General features: G+C 32.8%; 1 protein-coding gene across 10 annotated transcripts in view; it reads right to left on the bottom strand.

The window, feature by feature from the left end:
* Positions 1 to 23,867, bottom strand: part of LOC113509955 (protein sprint) — a 365,904-nt gene that overhangs the window by 48,759 nt on the left and 293,278 nt on the right. For all 10 annotated transcript variants that reach the window (XM_052894346.1, XM_052894340.1, XM_052894344.1 and 7 more), the window contains one exon: positions 1,442 to 1,766. In XM_052894346.1, coding sequence (XP_052750306.1) covers positions 1,442 to 1,766 — 325 coding nt within the window. The remainder of the gene's footprint in view (positions 1 to 1,441; positions 1,767 to 23,867) is intronic.

Genomic DNA, 23,867 nt, shown 5'->3' on the forward strand with positions numbered 1-23,867 from the left:
GCTACTGGGCCACAGTAGTATACAACAATGTTGATTAAATTAAGATTTATATATATATTTTGTTGAAGACAGACAATATTTGCACAAACTGGAGTTTCATATTTCTTGAAGAGTCACTTAATAAAGTAAGTCAATAAAGCAACCATCTATTTTTTTATTACATTTATGAAGACAGAAAAGGAATCGAAGACAATTTCCATTCATTTGTTTGGTTGGTCTGACAAAAATAAACGATCATTTCCTATTAGTCTTTATGTTTGCAAATATTTTGAATGCATAACTTTAGGCATTGTGAAATTTTAATAGGTTGTCAAATTTACCTTCCAACGGCTGGGATTAGAATCCACATTTCTCTGCTATCCGGGATAAGTGTGCTCCCAGTTAGCATAACTCACACTGAATAGCAGAGTAATATAAATTCGAATCCCCATGGATCATGCTTGAGAGAATTTTTTGATCCTATTAATAATGTAGTATCCATATTTTTATAAAAAAAGTTCATAAATATAAACTGCAAAATTTGTAAAAATGCTTTTAATTCATTCTTTTTTTTTACAGATAATATCATATACTTTCAAGTATTAGAGCCTCAGGAATACATTTAGGGATGTAATGTAATTTTCGAACGAATACGGGTATGCAAATAGATCTAACTTGTGAAAGTTAGTCCACGGACTAAAGGGACGCAGTACGGTTCATTAGTGATCGTACATACTCCTTGTAGTATGGACTCCACGGTAGTTTGTTAGTTTACAACTTTTACGAAGTTAAAGAATTTGTACATACAATGTTTTGATGCTGCCGCGTAAGCGATGCACATTATATGGAATAGTCTCTTTGGGATTACAAACAGTCTACTATTATTGAAATAATAAAATTGAACTTAAAATATAAATTATTAAGTATCTATTTAAAATGTAATAAATTTTATTTCAAGTAGTTAAATAATGTTAAATAGCAGATAAGTATATAGCAGAAGATAGAACAGAAGTATAACAACAATATGGTTACAATTATAATCTCTGATGTGATAGTTGGAGGCATTTATCGACTGTTGCCATTGTGGAGAACAGAATAATAGATAATATAATACGTACATAACACGCTATATTCATATATGTATTTCGCCGTATATTTTAGAATCCAACTTAACATAGATCAAGCCCATCGCCGTCACTCGGAGTAATTTGGTGTTTCTATTACCGGAGAGTTAGTTGGAAATTTATATAGACAAGCAAAATTTTTGTTTTTGGAATCACCGAGTCAAACCACTGTCAAAAATTATTACATTTTGAAAGTGCTATGACAATTTTGCTAAATATGTACATGTTTAACAAAATTGTTCTAGCACATCATCCAAATTGCTATATGATCTTTTTAACAGACAGATATGACTTTTTTATTAATGACTAATTAGATACTGAATAAGAAAAAAACATACCTGACTTAGACTATCTCCTAGACTGCCTTCGTGATCAACCGGCCTAAATAGACTGTTGTCTTTGAAAGCTGTATCTCGTGGCCTCTGCTTCTCTTGCTCCTTCATAGCTTGACTCTGGAGTCTTTCGAAAAACTCTCGAGGCTTCAGTGGTGGGGGCTCGTCGTCTGGCGGTGGGGGAGGAGGGGGCGGTAGTCTCGTTCGCTGAGTGCAGCGGATGAGAGAGCGCTCGTCGTCTTCTGTCGATCGTTCATCGTGATCCGAGTCTGAACTCCTGCTATCGCGACGTCTTATACCTTGAAGGTGAGGTTCAAGGAATGTCGCATTCCTGAAACAAAGACAATATTGTTATTTAAAAATTTGAAAGTAACCATTTATTGAAGATCCAAACTAGCCGCACATTAATAATAATATGTTACTTTAAAATTCAATCAAATGTAATCAAAATAACATCTACGGAGCATGAGTAATAAAGTTTATTTCACGATCAATAATTTCAAAAATCAGATGTGGAAGAAATTAGGTCTAAATAAATAGTAACTAAACATTATTAAATTGAAAATGTTTATGTAAACAATTTCAATTCAGTCAAATAAACTACTAAAAATCGAACTTACAAACATTTAATTTTTATACACCGTCTGTAAGATTCGTACATGTTTTCATTTCAGAAACACTAAGAATTCGGCAAAGTTATAATTAAGGTTCAATAGAGCAAAAAAAGAAATTAGATTCGGCTAACAAATTTAATGGAAAAGAAAGTAGTTTTAGCTCGGATTCTAAGAATTTAATAGGCAATTATATACACTACAAAGGCGAGCTTAGAGGGACTCAAAATTGGAAAATTCAATCTAGTTTGCTCAAACAGCATTTGAAGATGAATATCTCTGAATGGATTATCTAATGAAAATCTTCGTTATTTAGGATTCAGTCAGAAAAATACGTTGCTCTGATATTATCATTGCACAAAACGGTTGCTGCAAACTGCATAAAATATTCCATATCGTGGAATGGTTGGCGTTGAATGAAATGAATAGAAAAATGTCCTTTAAGAAATAAGTATTGTTCAATGGTTTCTATTAATTTTTGTATTACAGTATTGTTATGATTATTGTTTTATTTAACAGATATATGTATAATAAAATCAATTATTTTTAACCTTATAAAATTATTATGTTCAGTTTGTTCAAATTTGTGCATAAGATTTATCATGACTTATACTTTGACCCTAAATTAATGTGCATGTTTAAAGTCATTTGAAGACATTAGGTTATCAGTGGCATCATTAATTTTATTTTTAAAAATATATCAATTATTTTTATTTATATATTATAATTTTCTCTATAGTATCCTTGTTTAATAATATCCGACTACATTTAAAATTAAACTTTTAATGTTTTTTTTTATCGTCTATTCAATATATTATCACATTAATAAATTAAAAATAATATACAATTCCTTAAATACTTAATACTAATTATAAGTAATCTCCCAACGCACCACACCGAGGTAGTGTACCCAAGATACTGGCAGCATTACCTCTTTGTGTTTATGTTTATTTAACTCAGGTTAAGTAAGACGTAAGACGTATGTTAAGTATTTATCTTTTAACATTACATATAAAGAAAAGTATAAATAATATAAGACCTACCTAAATGCTTTGCAATAATAAAAATATCACAATTATATACACCAATAAGTAATATTTTTATAGGTAGCTAAAAGTGACGACTAATTTCCGGTAACAACCATGTACATAAGCAATAAACAATCCTGCATATTCTCTTTCCAATCACCATATACTGCTTTAAAGATATTATCACAGTACTTTGTAATGAAAGTAATAAAAAGTGAATTATTAAAATTGTTAAACATTTTTATGCCAGTTTCAAGTCTAAGCTTGATTGCAGCATCAATATTCACTATGTTGCTATGAATGGGTATAAAAAGTAGTTCTATTATAAGCCTGAGAGTAGATAATTCAGTTTTATTGGACGGTTTATCATAACGTAAATCATATGAAATATAAAATCTCTGTTCTGCATTACAAACTTAGTACTATATTTTATTTTTATAGTCTAATAACAAAAGCGTAAAAACTATTTCTTTATACTTGTACAATGTCCAAACTAGACTTGAAAATTGGGCATTTAAACATAGCTTAAAATATTAATATTTATTATGTCTGTACAGTACGAAAATAACTTATAAAATAATTTTTCGGTAGTAATATGTTAAGTTAGTTCGTGAAGTCTGTTTTATTTAATTATTCCATTATATTAATTTTATCATTATTTCCTTTAAATTGATTTATTTATAAACAACACATTATTCAATGCAAAAAGTACAAGCTCTACTTACTTTGGTACAAGATGGCTGTGTGTAAAATATCTAAGATATGTATTTATGTAAAATATATATCGTCATTGTCGTAGAATACTGACGGATCTTTTATGTAATCTTTGTCAGATCCGTCAGTATTCTACGACTATGACGATATGTAGTGTAGTAATGCTAAAAGTCGTTTCTTACAGAAGCAGAAAATAATGCAATTATTTTCATTTAAAACATGCAACGCGACAGTCTAAAAGTTAATTATTTTCAAAGATTATTTTCAAAATTCGTAATTTATTTCTTTCATTATAGTTTTCAAAAATAGCAACAAGCGTATTGCTACCACATCCTGTTGCAACATCAAAGGTATCAGTCCCACGTATCCGACCTTGGTGACGTGAGGAATTAAAAACGATTTGTAAAAAAATTTATTGAGCAATAAAAAAAAATATATATATTAAAAAATTACTTTAGAAGTTGTAGTTATAAACCCGCCTGCGCTAACAGTATACGCTTTCGGGGCACCAGTTAGAAATGATAGGTGAGAATGAAAAGGCAGGTCAGTTAGCCCATCATGATGAAAACACCTGGGATTCAGCACGGTGGTGTTCAGGGGAAACCACGTGGAGGGGTCGACTTGACTCATTACTAACATTCTCCCCCTTTAGGGGGGAAGGGATTCTTAATTGTGGGAGGTTAGTCCCTATTGCTATCGATATATCCTATCGGGTCGACCTCCACGTGGTTCCCCCTGGAAACTGTGGTGACTACTTTATCGTTTAATTAGTCACGATAGGGTAACTGACCTGCCTTTTCCTCCTCACTAATCATCCCTCAATGGCACTCCCCCCAGTGTATATTAACACTGCAGGCGGGGTTACCATTTCATTATCATCCATTAAATAAAATCTCTCTCTCCCCTCCTCTCTATCTTAGGTACCCAGTAATTTTACTGCCATATTATATTCTCTTCGAATTGAAAGATATGTAGATAGATAGATACTCTTTATTGTTTCCTCCAAAAGATTACAATAGTAAACTTATTATAAATATAAACAATTACAAGAAATAATCACAGTGAGAAAACAATGGGCGACCTTATCAATAAAACCGATCTCCTCCAGGTAACCTTTGGATACCTGGAGAAGACGCAAGCTTTGTAGCAGAATAAGGTGAAATCAAGATTACCATTCAGATAAGGTTTACAGACTGTAGTTCTCGTGTCTGTCTCACAGGCTGTATACCAAATCGATAGATACCAGCCGGCCTGACCAGACCAAAGGGACATTAAGCAAGATTTATTTCCCACCGTAGCCTCGCTCACTCGTATTAATTAAAAACCTCTACACGGCGCGATTTTGCCACCAGTGTGTTGGACGGGCCCCCTCTAGAGTTATGTTTGTGTCCACAGGATAGGAAGTGTTGAGCAAGCAGTTAAACACTGTTAGTACTGGCTGTGCAAAAGGTAGCAAAACAACCAAAATTTGTTTGCCAAACATCACGATTATAGATCATCAGCTTGTATGAATTTTTTACGTTAATTAAAAAAAAAAACAGTGGATGCAGGTAGTTTAGGACTGTTCCTTGTGTCTATGGGGGAAGTTCATGTTCAGCAGTGAACAAATAATGGCCGAGATGATGATGATGATAATGATAATAAAAAAATACTTATGTTACCAATAATGTTGTACAATCTAATAATAAAACATAAAATAATTGCAGATAATTCAATATAATACGCGTACTATGATAAAATAATTGTTACAATAAATAAATTATATGTCTGCATGTAGGACGTTATACCAGAAATTATATAGAGGCCTTATGTACAATTCAGTATATACCCGAATAATAATTATCTCTAAAAATACTTGCTATAGCCAAAATTTTCTTCCGGCCATACCCAGAAGATTCTAATCCTTCGAGCCGGATTATGTTTAATCCATCAGCTTGCACATGATTTAAATGTCGGCTTTAAAAATCAAACATGTAGGTACTATTTATCGATAATAAATTGTCTAATAATGTTAAAAATTTGACCAACACACAGTTTAGGAGAAGATTGTTTGACTACTTAATTGATGGTTGTTTCTATTCTGTGAAAGACTTTTTGAATAGATGTAATTTGTGATACTTGACATTGTAAAAGCTTATTAGTAATTGTAATTTGAATGTTAATTTGACTTATTTTGGATATTATAAAAAAAAAAAAACATTTGAAATGGTAAATATTGCTGAACAATTACTTAACAATAACTTAAGATCTGCTACTGGCAATCACCAATATTTTGTAAATAAATGATTATTATTATTATCTATAATCGTAATAGATATAATTTATTTACATTGTGTCTTAAGTTACATTTAAATAAGTTCAGCCTTTTAATTTTCACGTATGTTATTAAAATAGTGTAAATCCACATCACGCCACGAGATGTCGCCATTAGCTAGCCAATGCCGAGCTAAGCCGCTCTTTAGCCACAGTCATTGCCAAACGGCAAGCCATATCAGGACGCGCACTAAAGCTAAACTATATATATACTAGTTAAATGCCAGTTGTGTTATTGGTCTATATTGAGTCGAGCCTATATCTAATAAAAATGCTATCATCATATCTGTTATGCTTCACTAGCGCAAGACAAAATTTTCTTCCGGGCATACCCAGTAGGTGCTGATCCTTCGAGCCGGATTATGATTAATCCGTTGGCTTCTACATAATTTAAACATTGGGGAAAAAATCTGATATGTAGGTACTATTTATCTGTAATAGTATTGCATATAATTTATTTACATTGTGTCTTAAATCACGTTCAAATAAGCTCATTGGTTTAATGTCCCCATAATATTAGTAGAATTGAGTACCTACGGTGCAATAGCTTCTATTATAGTATAGCATAACCGCAGAATATATTTATTATAAACAGGGGCAGCCGCGTATGTACGCTGTCATACGCAAAATTTATTTGCCGCCGCCGTTCGTCGCCTCACGAGTTTTATATGAAAGCCAGTAATAACGTTGTCCGGCCGGCATGCGGTGACACTCAATTTGTTACCGACGGACGGAAGGATTATCTACTTATTTTTTAACTGACTTCGAATAAAGCGGAGATCTGAATAAACTCAGTTATTAATTTTGGCACAAAAAAGAAACAGTTAAAATTACCAAATATACAATTAATTTAATTTAACAAAATTATCATAATGAAGTCCAAAATTTTGAATTAAAAAATAATAAGATTTTTAATTAAAAGGGCCTTACTTCAGGATGATAATAAAGTTAATAAATTATGTACGTAGGTACTTAGTAATTCTTCTTTTCCTTTCCGTTATCTACCTACTGAATTTTCTGAACTGTTTTCCTTTTTCATAATAACTAACTAAAACATAATTCAACTATTAAAATTGTTTGTCACTTTCAATTAAACGAAGAATATTGTTTAAAAGAAAGAGACAAAACGATTGCTAAAATATATTAATTAAACGTTTGACACTTTTATGAATAAGAGTGTAAGTCTAAAACAAATGTTAATATCTTTTATATAATATCTGATATTAATGTCGTAATAGAGATAACGATATACGCATACAACGATAACAATAACGGATATCGTTATGCCGATAATTTTGTAGCGGTTTTGCAATTAAGGAACGAGAATTAGGTTTCGGGAAGCGATACTCAGTTTTCCTTAATTAGATATCTCGTTGACCTCAAATTAAAGGGGGATTCCTTAATTTCGCTCCTTCGGGAACTCACTGTGCTCTTGTTGAAGTGTTTAACTGAGTTTGTAGCTTTTGTTTCGAACAATTGAAATCTTAAAATGAAATTTGGCATATTCACAGCCATAATGAATATAGTAATTTATAGGGTATGAATATTTAATAGAAAAACTTCAAAGTTCCTGTGCAAAGGGAAGGAAATAGTTATAAATGTAATTTCGCGTTGTAAATGAAAAAAAAAAGAAACTAACTAATATTAGTATAACTATGCTTGTATGTTTAGTACATTACGTAGTATAACTACTTACAGATTTTGCTACACATCAAGTACGATTTTGCATAGCATAAAAGAACAGCGGTATCGATAAAAATATCAAAATTGGTTCTGAATTAATGAAAATGTATAATAAATAAACAAGTGTGTATATATATATATATATATATATATATATATATATATATATATATATATATATATATATATATATATATATATATATATATATATATAAATATATATAACGTTACAGCCAATTTTTTACAAAGTTTTTGACGCTTCATCTACATAGATATGATCTATGTATACTGGCGAAAAGTAATTCCAACACATGAATCAAGTATGAAATTCCCCTCATCTCATCTTTAATAGGGTTGCCACGCGACACCAACAAATCAGTATCACGTGACGCGGTCGGCCATTACGCGTGACGTGACGCGTTACCAGGATGGCGGCCATTGCAATTAATTAAAGCATCATATTTAGTAACAACTTCGTCACAGGTGGCCTGTTGAAAACGTAGATTGATAAGGCTACGTTTTAGCTGCAACAAAGTTTACTTTTAATGCTGGCTAACATAAAAAAAAAGTAGGTTAGGTCAATGTTATTTATTTATAAGTGTAACAATTTAATTGAATAATTTAATAGTTTATATTTGGTACAAATTGATATTGTTAAACTGGTTGCCTTTATTAAAGAATTTATTTATTTATTTATTTTTATTAATTTAATTTCTCTAAATTGTGTACAATATATTATGAAGCTCAATTACACGTGTTGCGTACTATTTGTAAAGGTAATATGAGCTTATCAAGTTTATTTTTTTTATTTATAGATGAATTTTCTAGAACAGCCATAATTAAGTTATTTCTAAATGAATATTAACACTATGTACTGAGAAATAACAAAAAATAAATTAACACTTTGCACCGAGAGGTAACAAAGCATAAATTCACTTAGATAATGGCATCATAAAGTAAGTAAGGATGCCAACTACCCGAATCCGGAAAGATCCCAGATGTCCGAATTCCGGATCTTCAGCTAGGTGCAGCACGAGAGCAACAGATTATATAGCTCACCACACGGGCCCGCGTGATTAATTGCAAACATCGCTACCCACTACAGGAAAAACATATTTCCTGAGTTAGGGTTGCCACTCGGGTGTTTGAAATGTATTAAATTAAATTAATTATTATGGAAGAGATTGCTTGGCGATAAGGTCGCATTTTGTATCACTCCTCATTGAAGTTTACTGTCTTTTTTTTTTATAAATGGTGAAATAAAGTTTAAATAAATTAATTAATTAAAAAAAAAAAAGAAAAATATATATCAGATATGACAATAGAGTTATTATTGAATGAATAAATGGAAACTTCTTATTGGTCTTCTCTATTATTACTTCTTTTGATAAAGAAACACAAAATTATATATAATTTGTAGAAAAAAAAAAAGTTCTACATTACAGGTAGAATGATAAAGAGGTAATAATGAACGGTCTTATAATATACTGTTCTTTTTTATTGTTAAACGTTTTGTAAGTGTACTTTATATTTTAATGTAATAACTAACGGTTTAACTTATTTGTAATTAGATCGAAAAAGCTCGACTAGTTTCGGAATCAATTCGTGATCCTTAGTTATGAGCGACTGCGACGTCCGTCAGACTCGTGTTCACATCGGTTAAACTGATAGTTTAAATACATTAAAATATATTGTTTTTAATAATCACTGAGTGTCGATTAAATATTAAAAATATATTAAATCACAAGTTGACTAGGAAGATGTTGTTTTATTCACTACCGCCGCTTCACATTTATCGGGATAATAATCAAAGATTGTGTTTCACAAAAAAAAAACCGACTTAAAATGTCAGTAAACCAGTTATTTTGATCTAAAAACTAAACTATTGAGCCGATTTGGATAATTTTTTTATAGATTCAATCTGTAAGTATATCCTTTCAGATACAAAATAAAAATCCAAATCGGTTTAGAATTGACGGAGTTATGAGGTAACAAACATAAAAAAATTACAACCAAAGTGAGAACCTACTTCTTTTTGAAGTCGGTTGAAAACTATCTACTATCTCAAGTCAGAGCAAACAATAGATATTTAAAAAATCTCATTATAATCGGCTGAGTAGTTTCAGAGATTGGCATGAATGAATATCGTATATGGATAATCCCATTATTATAAATATAGTAAAACATTACACACACTGAAAAAATTAAGCACGTGTGTTAGAATCGATATATAAAAAATTTAAGTCGATGACAACCCTACCGAATCCGGAATATCCCTGTGTACCATTGTTTATAGTCGTACAACCCTAATGGTCAGCTTTTGTTTTTCTTAATTCACCATCAGCCCTCAGGGATGGCGTTCACACACAAAAGCGGCCAGACCTTTATGAAAATACCACTAACTTTATTTGAGGTACATTTTGTGGTAATTTTATGAAAACCATAGATAAAGAATTTTGCACAGTGGATGTTACGAATTTTATAGCGTAAAAATCATATTCGCATGACACGTCACTTGTGTTTTTTTTTTTGACGGGTGAAAATGGTATGGTAACCCCGCCTGCGCTAACGGGATACGCTGGCGGAGCACCAGTGAAGGGTGATAGATGAGAATGAAAACAGGTCAGTAGCCCATCATGATGAATTCATCAGAAATTAACCATGATAGTTTCCAGGGGGAACCGCGAGGAGGTCGACCTGGTTGGGTATATTGCTAGCAATGGGATTCTCAATTTCCATTACTAACAATTCCCGAGGACTCAGCTGTTATTCCTCTGTATCTTGTAAATTCACTGTCATATCCCACTCTTCAAATCGAAACACAGCCATGCAAACACTACTGCTCCACGGTTGAAACACGAATGGGACAGAGGTGGCCAAAGCAAACAACTTTTGTACAAAGTCTCCCTCTAATTTAGTTACAATATCTACATATATACTGCCCCAATAACGAGTATGCAAAATATTTGTTATTCAATATTTAAAGTCGAAATAAAGAATCCGATCGAAATTAATATATACTCCCAATCAATACTAGCGATATCGGAATGGGTAATGACCTTTTTCCACCATCAATGTTCAAAAGAACCCCATATATAGATATTGGGGGGAAAGGGATTGTTAGCAATGGAGTCTGATAGCTCCATTGCTAGCAATATGCCCTATTAGGTCGACCTCCACGTGGTTCCCCCTGGAAACCATTGTGAACAATTCCTGTTGAATTTGTCATGATGGGCTAACTGACCTGCTTCATCCTCACCTATCATTCTTCACTGGTATCCCGCCGGTGTATACCGATAGCGCGGGTGGTTACCATTCCATTATGACTCATAAAAAAAATATAGATATTGGAAACCATAATTATCCATGCCTAATTAGTAGAACATTAAAATGGACACCGCTGTTTCACAATCGGAATCCATAGTTTCCAATTTCCCTTCCAACGGTGGATATTAGTTTTCAACCGGGCGCCAGCCGCCACGCACGTTGAATAACACATACACGTACAATGTGGCACTTTCCCGTCGATTGTCGGCGACAGGATGGTACGGATGCATACCGTATATCTACCACGCCAAATGCGAATAGGATGCGAGCACAAAGAAATACATGGGGAAGAGAATAGAATAGCGAAAAGAAACTAGACTTAAACTTACTATGGGTTCTCGATTCAAAATTAGGTATTAGTAACTGCTTTCACTAACATGTGATCCCTTGCCATCTGATCCCAGCACAAAATAGGCTACCCCTTCCTTTCCCGTGGGTGTCGTAAGAGGCGATTAAGGGAACTTAATGGTTAAGGGATGGGCAGCAGTGTCCTTCTTAAAACATGATTGAGGCCTAACTGTGGTTGCTTATCCGTCTGCCAATTGATCAAACTACTGGTAAAACCCACTTTTGGGGGAGGCCAACGCCCAGCAGTGGACAATAGATGGTTGATATGAACTAATTTTAAAAATTGTAATTTAAATATAACATTTGTTTTTTGAAATAAAAATATAATTTATAATAAATTGAATAATAGTGCTTCCTTTTCAACTTTAAACAAAAATCGGGAGCAAAACCAACCATTGTATTTCTAAAATTTGAAATAGACTTGTTTACAAGCACTTCTAAATTATATTTTTTACAAATCTATTGCTGGCCTTATTTTTATTATTATTTATTTACAGGTTTTATTTATTTGCTGTGAAGAACCTGCAATAAACTCAACAGTTACTCTTTTAAATATCTATTAACATTATATATCTATTACCTTACCAGAGGAAGACTGTACAAAAGTCGATTGTTTGGGTACCTCTGTCCCATTCATGTTTCTACCGTGAAGCAGTTTTGTTTGCATAGCTGTGTTTCGGTTTGAAGGGTGGGATATGGCGTGAATTTACAGGGTACGGAGGAATAACATCTGAGTCCTCAGGGATGGCAACGCATGGGGAGTATCATGGGCGAAACAGTATACTCTGTTATGTCCATGGTACTGCTCATGTCTATAGGCGACGGTTACCACTTTCCATCAGGTGGGCCGTCAGCTTGTTTGCCATTCTAAGTTGTATAAAAAAAAACTTAAAAATGCAAAAATAAAAGTAAAATTGATTTAGAATTAGCGATATCATCACATGTTAAAACAGCTTCTAATTAATAAAACCTATTATACTATCGACAAATATCTAAAGAATAAATTAACATAATGTCTGCCTCTCTCTCCAGGTTGCTATGTCTAACAAGGTTGTGTTGTGTATTTTGTAAAATTTTCTAAGATACTTTAACATAATATGCAATGCAACTATAATAAATAAATAAATAAATAGCGACAAAAGCGTACAAATGAATTAAAAACCTTCTTCCTTAAGGAAACTTGAAAATAGTTATTTGAAATCGAGTATCCATCGTAGGGTGCAGTAAGAAAAGTTACAGTTCTCGCGAGCGCCGGCAGAGAGCACTTGTGTCTTGAACCGATAATGGGCACTCTGTGGCAAACAGAGCACTCTGACTGTAGCGTGGCCAATCATATCTACTTAGCAAAACAGAGCTTCTGCGTGTGACGTAAAACACACAACCTCGCAATGTTGCGGAAAATAATTGGAGCTAAGGAAATATTATATTTGCTATTAGTTTATAAGTTATTCTTAAACAGACTTTATTTAGGAATTTAATAGAGATTAAATTAGTAGAGCAAATTTACAATAATATTATAAAGAGGAAAGATTTGTATTTTTGTGTGTACGTACGTTTGTAATGAATAAACTCAAAAACTACTTTGGCGATTTCAAAAATTCTTTCACCATTAGAAAGCTACATTTACCCTGAGTAACATAGGCTATATTTATTGCTACAAAAGATTAGGGATCCTTACTAAAACTTTAGTAACGTAACTCAAGGTGTAAAAAAATGCTATAAAATATCTTTCGTCGCGTGCGCTGCGGAAACTATTGGTATTCGCGGCTTCATCCACGTTTCCGTCGTTTTTCGTAAAATAAGTAGCCTATGTTCTTCCTCACGGTTCAATGGTTTTAATGTAACAGACACATTTCCCTTCACTGCTCTGCTCCTATTGATCGTAGCGTGATAAAATGTATACTATAACCTGCCCACGAATATGAAAAATAATTGCACCAAGTTTCGTTAAAATCCGTCGAGTACTTTTTGTTTCTATAACGAACATACAGACAGACAGACAAAAATTTTACCGATTGCATTTTTGGCATCAGTATCGATCACTAATCACCCCCTGATAGTTATTTTGGAAATATATTTCATGTACAGAATTGACCTCTCTACAGATTTATTATAAGTATAGATAACTTTTTGTTTTTTGTTTTGCTATAAATGAAGTCGGTATTTTTTGTGAAACAACATCTTACTTAGAGGCTTATTTTAGGGTGTTTATTTTATTTCGTAAACTACGGTAGCGACTAAATTCTATTAGACAGTAACTTAACGTCATCGTATCTTATGAAATGCTGTCATAATCGCATTATCAAGCGTCGCCGTCGAAGTTGAACAAAGCGTAGTAAATGAAGGTAGACACATATATATCGTCTATCTAGGACTAGTTTTATCACTATTGGAACTATCTGATATATTATTTGGGGATTACAGCATGGGGTTCTTAAAAAAAGGGATAACGAAGTTCCTTCACGGTTGATAATGAGAGCGTAATGCCTCTAGTATTTCAGGCGTTCATAGGCTACGGTAACAGTTTACCATCAGGTGGACCGTATGCTTGTTTGACACCTCAGTAGTATAAAAAATAAAATAAAAAATATAACTCAAAGAAAACGTTGATAAAAGAAAAACAAGGATATAATTAAGACTGGCAAATTAAAGGGGGCAGCTTGAAAAAGACAAGTACCACAAAGGAGCAAACGACCAGATTACCAACCGTCGCTCGGAACATTTATATCAGTAAATTAATACAAACAGGCGGTTCTAATACAGGCCCTCATTATATATTAACCGGGAGGGATGTTCCCTTTGATCGGCCCTCTTACTTAATTCTCCGGATTAAGGAGCTCAGCGTCTCACTTTTGCATAATTATACGCTTTATCAGCTAGAAAAAAAATCAATTTGTACGCCGCGCCGGAGCGCGTGTTATTTTAATAGGAGTTCTCTTAGGATTGTTTATTATTTTTAATTTGTAACTGTAAATTCTAAAATGATATTAACATTATGATATTAACTGTATATCGCGACTTTGCATGAATAAATTAATACATAAGTTATTTTATGTGATAAATTAGGATGTGTTGAATATTTTGCAGATATTTCAATTTCTATTGCGATAATTGACGCTTTAAATTGATTGATCACTAAACAAAATAAGACAAGAAATAGATGGCGTTGAAATCGAAACTTGTAGTTTTAGTTGATAATTTTGTAATTAAAAATAAATTTGAGGCAAGATTAATAGCTACAACATGGCTATCCAAAAAAAAAAAAATCAACAGCGTAGCAGTTCTCTCTTTTCATTTAAGAGTTTCCTCTTGTCGGTGCAACAAATTCATACATCTTCTTCCAGCCAGCTCTATCCCAGGCACTTGACCTCCCTATACGACATGACACCTAGTGTTACTTTTATCTGTTCGATGTAGTAATTCCTCGGTCTTCCTCTTCCTATTTTGCCTTCTATTTTACCTTCTACTATGTTCTTTAAAAAATTGTCATATCGTATAAGACGGCCCAATATTTTGCCTCTTCTATTCTCTATTGTTTCCATTAATGCTCGTTTCTCGTTCATATCGTAGCAGTATAAGCATTAAAATATCAGATTTAAACCCTGGTTTCATTGTGGTGACGGCAGACATCTAAATATTGCTTTTTATGGGTTACACCGCGCCGTGCAATGAGGACAATGCATTTTGCGACAAAATCGACTGCGAACAGATGTCGTGTCTCGACATGAGAATATTCAATTACTTAAACGGGAAAATATGTTCGCAAAATGAGTTTTAATAAAAGCTAAATATGTTTGTTGTATAGAATATTGATTCTGCCTCCAATAGTCAATTGTATGGAAATATAAATTTGAAAACCAGCTAAATTCAATGATTTTTTAACAAAATTCGTCACTATATACAAGTAGATGGAGAATTAAAGAACTATTAATTATGTATTTGGATATATAACGAATAAAGTTAAAAACTTGCCGTGTGGTCCCGGCATAGAATAGGCCACCCCTTCCTTTCCGTGGGTGACGTAAGTTCCTGTTAAAACATCTTTAAAGCCTGACTGCGGTTGCCAATTTGCCTGCCAATTCAATTTAACTACTATATATATATATATATATATATATATATATATATATATATATATATTTATATATATATATATATTTTTTTTTTCTTTTCTATTCTATTAAAGCTCTAAATGAGTTTTAATAGAATAGAAAAGACAAATATATCAAAATAACAAATATATCTATTTACCCACGTTAAAGCCAAGTTGTGTTTAATATTTTAATTATATAAGAGTGAAATAACAAAAAAAAATTAGCACTGTCTACTCCATATATAATCAACCAGCGGTTTCGCCCTGCGCTCGACTGCAGGTCCACTTGATTGCAACAATTTGTCAGCCGCGCGGTCCCATCCGGCGGCTAAGCTTCCTGAGACCACAGTTTACGGTTTGACGAGCCTTTTCAATCCCTGCAAGCGTTAAATACATCTATCCAAATAGACTAGTTATTTGAAAGCATATTTAAATTTATTCTGTTTTTATCATTATCAGAGGGAGACTTTGTACAAAAGTAGTTTGCTTGGGCACCTCTGTCCCATTCGTTTACGTACGTTTCTACCGTGAAGCTGTAGTGTTTGCATGGCTGTGTTTCGGTTTGTAAGGTTGGATATGGCAGTGAATTTATAGGGTACAGAGGAATAACACCTGAGTCCTCAGGAATGGCAACACATGGGAGGTATCATGGGCGAAACAGTATACTCTGTTATGTCCATGGTACTGCTCATGTCTATAGGCGACGGTTATCACTTTCCATCAGGTGGGCCCTCAGCTTGTTTGCCATTCTAAGTTATACAAAAAAATACTAGATAGAACTGAGAGTTGAAACGAGTTACAGGAAATGGTTCAAAAATTGGATATGTATGTATGTATTAACAGATTTCAGAATCATAGAGAGCATAGACAATGAATGACAATGAAATTTATGGTGAACTTACTTTTTAAATTTCGCCTTGGAAGGCGGATATTTTGCAATATACAATAACATATGGGCACATAGCAAGGAAACGACAGCGGATGGAAATCTAGTACGAAATAGTCGAAAATGGGGACACCATTATACACATGTTTCACATATGGATGGTAGTTATTTTGGACATCGTTTAAATTTTAGCTAGAGTTCCAGTTGGAAACGTTAGATTTTATCTAACAGTTTTATATCCTGTTTACAGATTATAAATGTACAGAGTAATGACAAGTTTTTCTGTAATATAGGAGTTTTGGAAATTTGAATCTGTCAATCAACAGGGAGATTTTTTACAAAAATTATCAGCTCAGGTAGTTTTGTCCCATACATCTTTCTACCGCTATGCATATATACCGTGGAGTATGGTAGAGAAATTATAAGACACGGAGAAATAACATGTTAGTTCTCAGGAATGGCAATATATAAAGTGTGTCATGGTCATTTCAGGGGGCCTACCATGAAATGAGATTCCGAATTTTCGGGCTCAATTTCGAGTTTTTGTTTGTATCAAAATCGACCCAGTAAATGGAGCTTAACATTTCATTCATCATAAATCCTATTCTAATAGTCCAGAGGAACGATATTTTAATATTTTTAATAATTTTAAAGGGCATGTATTATGTAATTTTAACATCAAATTTCTATTTCGTTCGTCCCCGAAATTTCGGAAAATATTTCATGGTAAGCCCTCAGGTTATTTTCCTGTCCTCCTATGTTGTGTTTAGGCGATAGTGATCTTTTTCCATCAGGTGGACCACCAGTTTAATTTCTATTCCATGCTGCATAAAGAAAATACGGTATTAACTATATAAAACATATTTTTCAACGTAAGGCAATAAACCATAATAGGAGCGTGGCTAAAGTCGTCGACGTCTCACGAGAACCGCAGCTCTTTTGAGGGAATATTTCAATTCAGCGCACATGAAAAGATCACGTCCGTCCTTACTCGTAACCCTTCAATTCTTATTAGTTATTTTTATGGTGGTTTATAACGTAAGCATTTCAGGTTAAGGTGAGGTACACTCTATTCGAATTCTATTCACTGCAACCTATTAGCTGTTTACAGTAATTTTGTCTGTGAATTCTGAGGGACACAGTGAAAAAAAAATGTTTTTTTTCAAATGTTTAAGAGCAACAATATATATATATATATATCTCATATCATATCAACACTTAAATTTATATAATGTCTACAAAAAAGTTTCAATAAATCCATCATTTTGAATTCATGTGAGAATTTCGGGATATAAATTAGATATAATAGGATTAATAATTAAAAGATAATTTTTAATTCTTTAATCCTGAATCTGAAGGTTTTTTTATCATTAGTTTGATATTGGTAGATCAGCCATTCAAGATAGGTTTCTGTAGTTGTTTTTTTATGGGTGAAAATGGAATGGTGACTCCGCCTGCGCTATCGGTATACGCTGGCAGAGCACTAGTGAAAGATGATAGGTGGAGGATGAAAGCAGTTTTTGTCAAAATCGGTTCAATAAATGGAGTTTAACATTTCGTTTGTCATACATCCTATCATAAAAGTCCAAAGAAACGATATTTTAACACTTTTAATATTTTTAAATGGCATGTATTATGTAATTATAACATCAAATATTCTGTTTCGTTCGTCCCCGAAGTTTCGGAAAATATTTCATGGTAGGCCCTCAGGTCAGTTGGTCCATCACAGCGAATTCGACAAGAGTTAACCACTACGATTTCCAAAGGAAATTGCGTGGAGACCGACCTGATAGGATATATTACTAGCAATGCAACTAACTTGACTGAATCAGATCCCATTACTAACAAACCCAATCCCCTCATCATCATTTATATGAATCTACAATGAAAAAGAGATTACGAACACATACAGAGTTAGATAGTATGTTTGGAGGAATATTTGGCATCGAAGAATGAAACGAGCCCCAAACCCCCCCCCCCCCCCCCCCAACACTAGTTTTACGTTTACTTTACCAGAGGGAGACTTTGTACAAAAGTCGATTGCTTGGGTACCTCTGTCCCATTCGTGTTTCAACCGTGAAGCAGTTGTTTGCATCGCTGTGTTTCGGTTTGAAGGGTAGGATATGGCGTGAATTTACTGGGTACAGAGGAATAACACCTGAGTCCTCAGGAATGGCAACGCATGGGGAGTGTCATGGGTGAAACAATATACTCTGTTATGTTATGTCATGTCTACTGCTCATGTCTATAGGTAACGGTTACCACTTTCCATCAGGTGGGCCGTTTGCCATTCTAAGTTGTATAAAAAAAAAGTTTACTGTGTAGAAATGGAGCACCCAATAATAATAAAATAGCTTTTTCAAAACGAACAGATTGCATTAAAATAGTATCCTCATATAAAGCTAAAAGTGTTACTAATATTTTTTATTTTGCATTGCCTGCCTACCCCCTATGTTTGTAGTACTATAATATTGTTATTCTAAATTTAATTTACTTGATTGTACTTGTATTACAAATATCATGTTTAGTTTAATCTTGTTTTTATTTGTGACAACCTGTAATTGGCTTTTTGTCTTTATTGTTTTATGAAATTCTCTAGCTATTGATTTTTATTTAATAAAAAATAACAAATAAAATAACAGAGTTATTAATTTAATCTTAGGAATAATAACGCTGTACTAATGTTATCAATTTGAGTTTATTTATTAACTCTTAGCGCCATAACGGCTCAGCCAAACGTCATGCAATTTGGCACACAGATAGTGTTTGACATAGAGAAGGACATAAATCTATTTCTATCGCGGTCAATCAATATGTTTAGGTCACGCATACAATGTCACAGTTACAACTAATAATTTTATATGTTTTTTATACCACAAAATACACAAACAAGCATACAGCCCGCCTGATGCTAAACGGTCACTGTAGGGTATGGACGACTACAACACTAGGTGTGTTACATGTGTGTTGTCCACCACGAAAGAACCTTAATGCACCGTTTTTGCACCATCAATTGTATTTTCTGTTATTCCTGTCTACGGTCGACTGGTAGATAACGCCATATGGTGTTAAGTTTACCATTTACACTATCTAGGTGTATTAAGTTTAATAATTAATAAAATACTAAATAAAATTTAATTTTAATTAAAAAATGAAGTAAATAGGTTATTATAATACTTCGAAGCTAGCGATTCACTTACCTCAATCGATTTTAGAAATATTTTAATGCATTTACTACAGAATAGTCGAGTGCTTATTGCATCAATAAAACGCTCTGTGAATACTTCTAGTGCATCCTAGACCGTTTTCCTTCATTTGATGCCGACAATTTCACTTTTTACTATCCCATATTCATTATACACATAGAAGTAAGGTTCAAAATTGAAAGTATTTGCTCCTGAACGAGGTAGGATGTTCGGAAGTATCTTCAGATTATAAAGAACTTTATAGTCTAAACCACAAGGTGGAAAATTGAACAGTCCGTTCGAAAAATATTTACTGAACTCTGGCTCCTGCAGGACCGATTTTCAGTGAAGGGATTTGCTATAATTCACGAATAGATTTCAATGTCTTAAACTTTAGAGCACTTGAAGTGGAATAAAACCGTGATTTGGGAATTGCAGTGTTCGTTTTTACTTTTAATAACAGATGCTTTTTATTATTTCGAATTTCGATTATAACTTGTTGACGTGAAAAGTGAATAGAAAATCTTATACGTTTGTAAGGCGTTAATAATTTTCATTTATATATATCATTATAATAAAATAAATAAATGTCATTATATAAATATATTATGGATAATTATTTTTACAGAAAGCAACAGACTTCAATTTGAATAATTTTATTACAAATCTATTATAACAAAATGGTTTTATTATAAATTAAATATTATAATAATTATAAATCATGGTTGTACTATTATTATATAAAAAAAAAAAGTAAATGAATTTTTAACAAATTAGGAAATATTCTGAAAACAAAATCTTTAATAAAAAATATATCATACAAATCAGTCTGAAAAGTATAAACGTACTCAATATTTTATTTGAAATCTGTCAAATATTAATAGATGTTTTAAGGAAAGTCTATTATTAAAACTCAATAAATTGCATAATTTAGCAAATTCAGTATTTCCAAATTTCGATATACAATTTGTAAATTTTAATTATAAATCCAAATTATCAGTAACAAAATCCAAATATTGTAAATAAACATCCCAAAAGAACAGATGGGCAGCGCACCGACCTATTACTAGAGGTTATAATAACGCCAGCGCCCCGGGGAGTGGGCAGGAACAATATAATTTAGGAACGAAACATAATTCATGTGAACTGCCCGCGGCTCTGGACCTCTAATGTTTGGTTTGGTTTCTATATAAAATTAGCTATAATACAATGGTTTCAGTAGCACATAATTTATTTTGATCCACTTTCCGAGTGTTCAACTTGTTTTTAAATCTACCTAATTGAACATAAACATGTCATACTCATATTTTTTTTATTATATCGCTCAGATTAATAAACAAGCAGATAAATCGCGTCAAATGTAGCAAACGTCGCCTACACATGAGATTATAGAAAATGCTGTTACGCCCATGATAACTCCCATACTTACTTCATACTTAAATCTCGTAGATACATAAGTAAAAATGCCTTGTGGTCCCACCATAGAATGGGTCACACCTTTTTTTCTCGTGGGTGTCGTAATAGGCGATAAGGGACTTAATAGTCGAGGAATGTGCCTCAGCGTTCCTCTATAAACATCACCAAAACCTAATTGCGGTTATTAAACCGCCTGCCAAGCGTGGCAACCTCGTAGTTACCACGTTTAGCAGGCGGGTTGGCAGTTTATTTGTTTTATTACTATAGTACCTATAGTATAAATAGTAGTACAGATTATTATCTGTGGTACTACTGTTGAACATCGGCAGACATATGATCGAGTCAGTTATTAATTTCTTTGCATTTTATTTAAGTTTTATTAAAATTCAAATCATCTTTATTCCAATATACTTGTTTACAAGCACTTTTAAATATATTTGTTTTAATCTACTGTAATGTTCTGAAGGATGTTATCTGTTGAGATGAGCCCGTAAGAAACTCAACAGTTAAAAAGTTATTAAAACTGATTATATGTTTATTTCCTATCTTACATAGTTCAAAGTGATAAAAGCGAATAAAGACGGATGGTTTATCTTATAGGGCCCATCAGAGTACACAATAGACAGAGGCGTGTCAGTCTCCATACCCTGCGTTTAATGTCGGCGTCACAGTACATAAACTGTCTTACGCCATTGCATTTAATGTCTTAACTGCAAAAACGACGCCTTTGCATGGGTTATAAACCTTAAATTATATAGATAGAAGATTGAGTATTAAAAATGTGTCAAAATGTAGTCAGCTAATTTAATGTTTGGCTGATTAATTTTTTTTTTACAACAAAACGCTCTGCTTTCTTTGTTATAAGTAGTTAGTTAAACTAATTACTTGTATATGTGTGTGTGTGTGTGTGTGTGTGTGTGTGTGTAATTTTTCCCAAATCATGATCAATGTTTTAAATTTGAATGTGGAACTGATTTTTTTTTTTCTGAATATAACATAAATGATAATTTCTTGTAGTTGTTTATATCTATAATAAGTTTACTATTGTAATCTTTTGGAGGAAACAATAAAGAGTATCTATCTATCTATAAATATAGGTACATATGTACTTATAAAATAATATACGTGTACCAATTAAAACGGTGGCTATTTTCAATGATTTAAAAACAATAACATGTTTTATGTCTGTATTCAGATACAAACAAATTAATATTATCAATAAAAATAAGTATCATTACAAATCATTATTCACTATTTATCACGTTCATTCAAATATATTTATAAGAATTTATTTTTTAATTAAACCTTATAATATATTTTTTTCCCAAATACTTACAAATATTTACTCTATATACTTTTTTATGATTAATGACGATTTACATCATTTAGGCATGAATAAAACAGTTGACCTGTTTTTATTCAATTTAAAATTCACTTACTCCTTTTTCAAAATCGGTTGAAATTCAAAGTGCTATATCTAACAGTAGGCAACTTGTAAAAACTATTAGCAAACACAATAAGGACATTTTTCAAAATTGTCACACCTGAGTTGCTTTCAAACTGATAATCCTGCGACCCTCCCGCCCTTTTGTCCCGTGTTAGAGAATGGAAAAACACTTTGCAGCCATTTCCTGTGCAAGATGTACTGCGAGAGATTCATTATGAACCCTCGACAAATCCCCAGCATCTTGGGGTAACTTGACAATAAGCCACGAAAAGCTCAGCGAGTCGAAAATACACCACACACATAATATTATCTATGTAGTTATAGTAATAACATAAAGGACACGTTTTAAAAATCTATGTAGACTGGACCTAGTCGATGTACACTATGTATCTATGTAAAGAGTGAATTCTAATTGCAACTTTTATATTGCAATGATTTAAATAAAATTTGGTGTACTGGTAGGCAGGGCCGTAGCTAGACACAAGTTTAAGGTAGCACAAAAGAACTTTTTGGTAGGGCAAAAGCAATAATTGACTTCGAAAAAGCGAATCTATCTAATTTTTTTGGGGCTTTTCATTTTAAGGTAGGGTATTGGGCCTTATAAAGTAGAGCATTGCCCCTCAATGCCCTCCCCCCCCTTCCCTAGCTACGGCCATGCTGGTAGGTCATATCCTAACTTAGCACATAGCACCTTCTGTACTAATTCAAGTGGATGGAGCCACAGGATACAGCTAGTAAATAAATATGTATATATTCTAATTCTAAAATAAAGTAGAAACTGGTCATATTTGCATTTTGATCATTCTAGAATATAGACTACACTATGAAACGTCTAGAATACTAATTCTGTATGTAAATTGATAGGGTCTTACCACGAATAGTAATACGATGTACTAATTACTCAATTATCAATTTTACAGTTCAGTTAATACAACCGTCTGTAAACTCAGTATTACCTACTGAGTTTTCAGACATGTGTTAATGATTTACATAGTTCACAATTTTAGAATAAACCATTTTTAAAAGTTCAGACTCACTTTATACAGGTGTTTTAAGATTTTTTCTGTCATAATTACAATTGTTAATTAATTATAGAAGAGTCAGAGTTGTTAGTTAATTAATTATTCATTTTTTATAGACGATAAAGGAATGACAGCAAGTTTTTTTTTTTTTTATAATACAGAGGGTAAACGAGCATGTGGCCCACCTGATGGTAAGTGACTACCGCCGCCCATGATCACCCACAACATCAGAGGTATTTCAGATGTGCTGGCGACCTTTTAAAAAGAAATATACTCTTTTGTTGAAGGTTATAATGTCGTATCGATTCGTAAATAATGCTGCTGGGAGTTGATTTCAAAGCGTGGATTCATTTCTAT

Source organism: Galleria mellonella, unplaced genomic scaffold, assembly GCF_026898425.1.
Source record: "Galleria mellonella isolate WM207_F2 unplaced genomic scaffold, CSIRO_AGI_GalMel_v1 utg21, whole genome shotgun sequence".
NCBI lineage: Eukaryota > Metazoa > Arthropoda > Insecta > Lepidoptera > Pyralidae > Galleria > Galleria mellonella.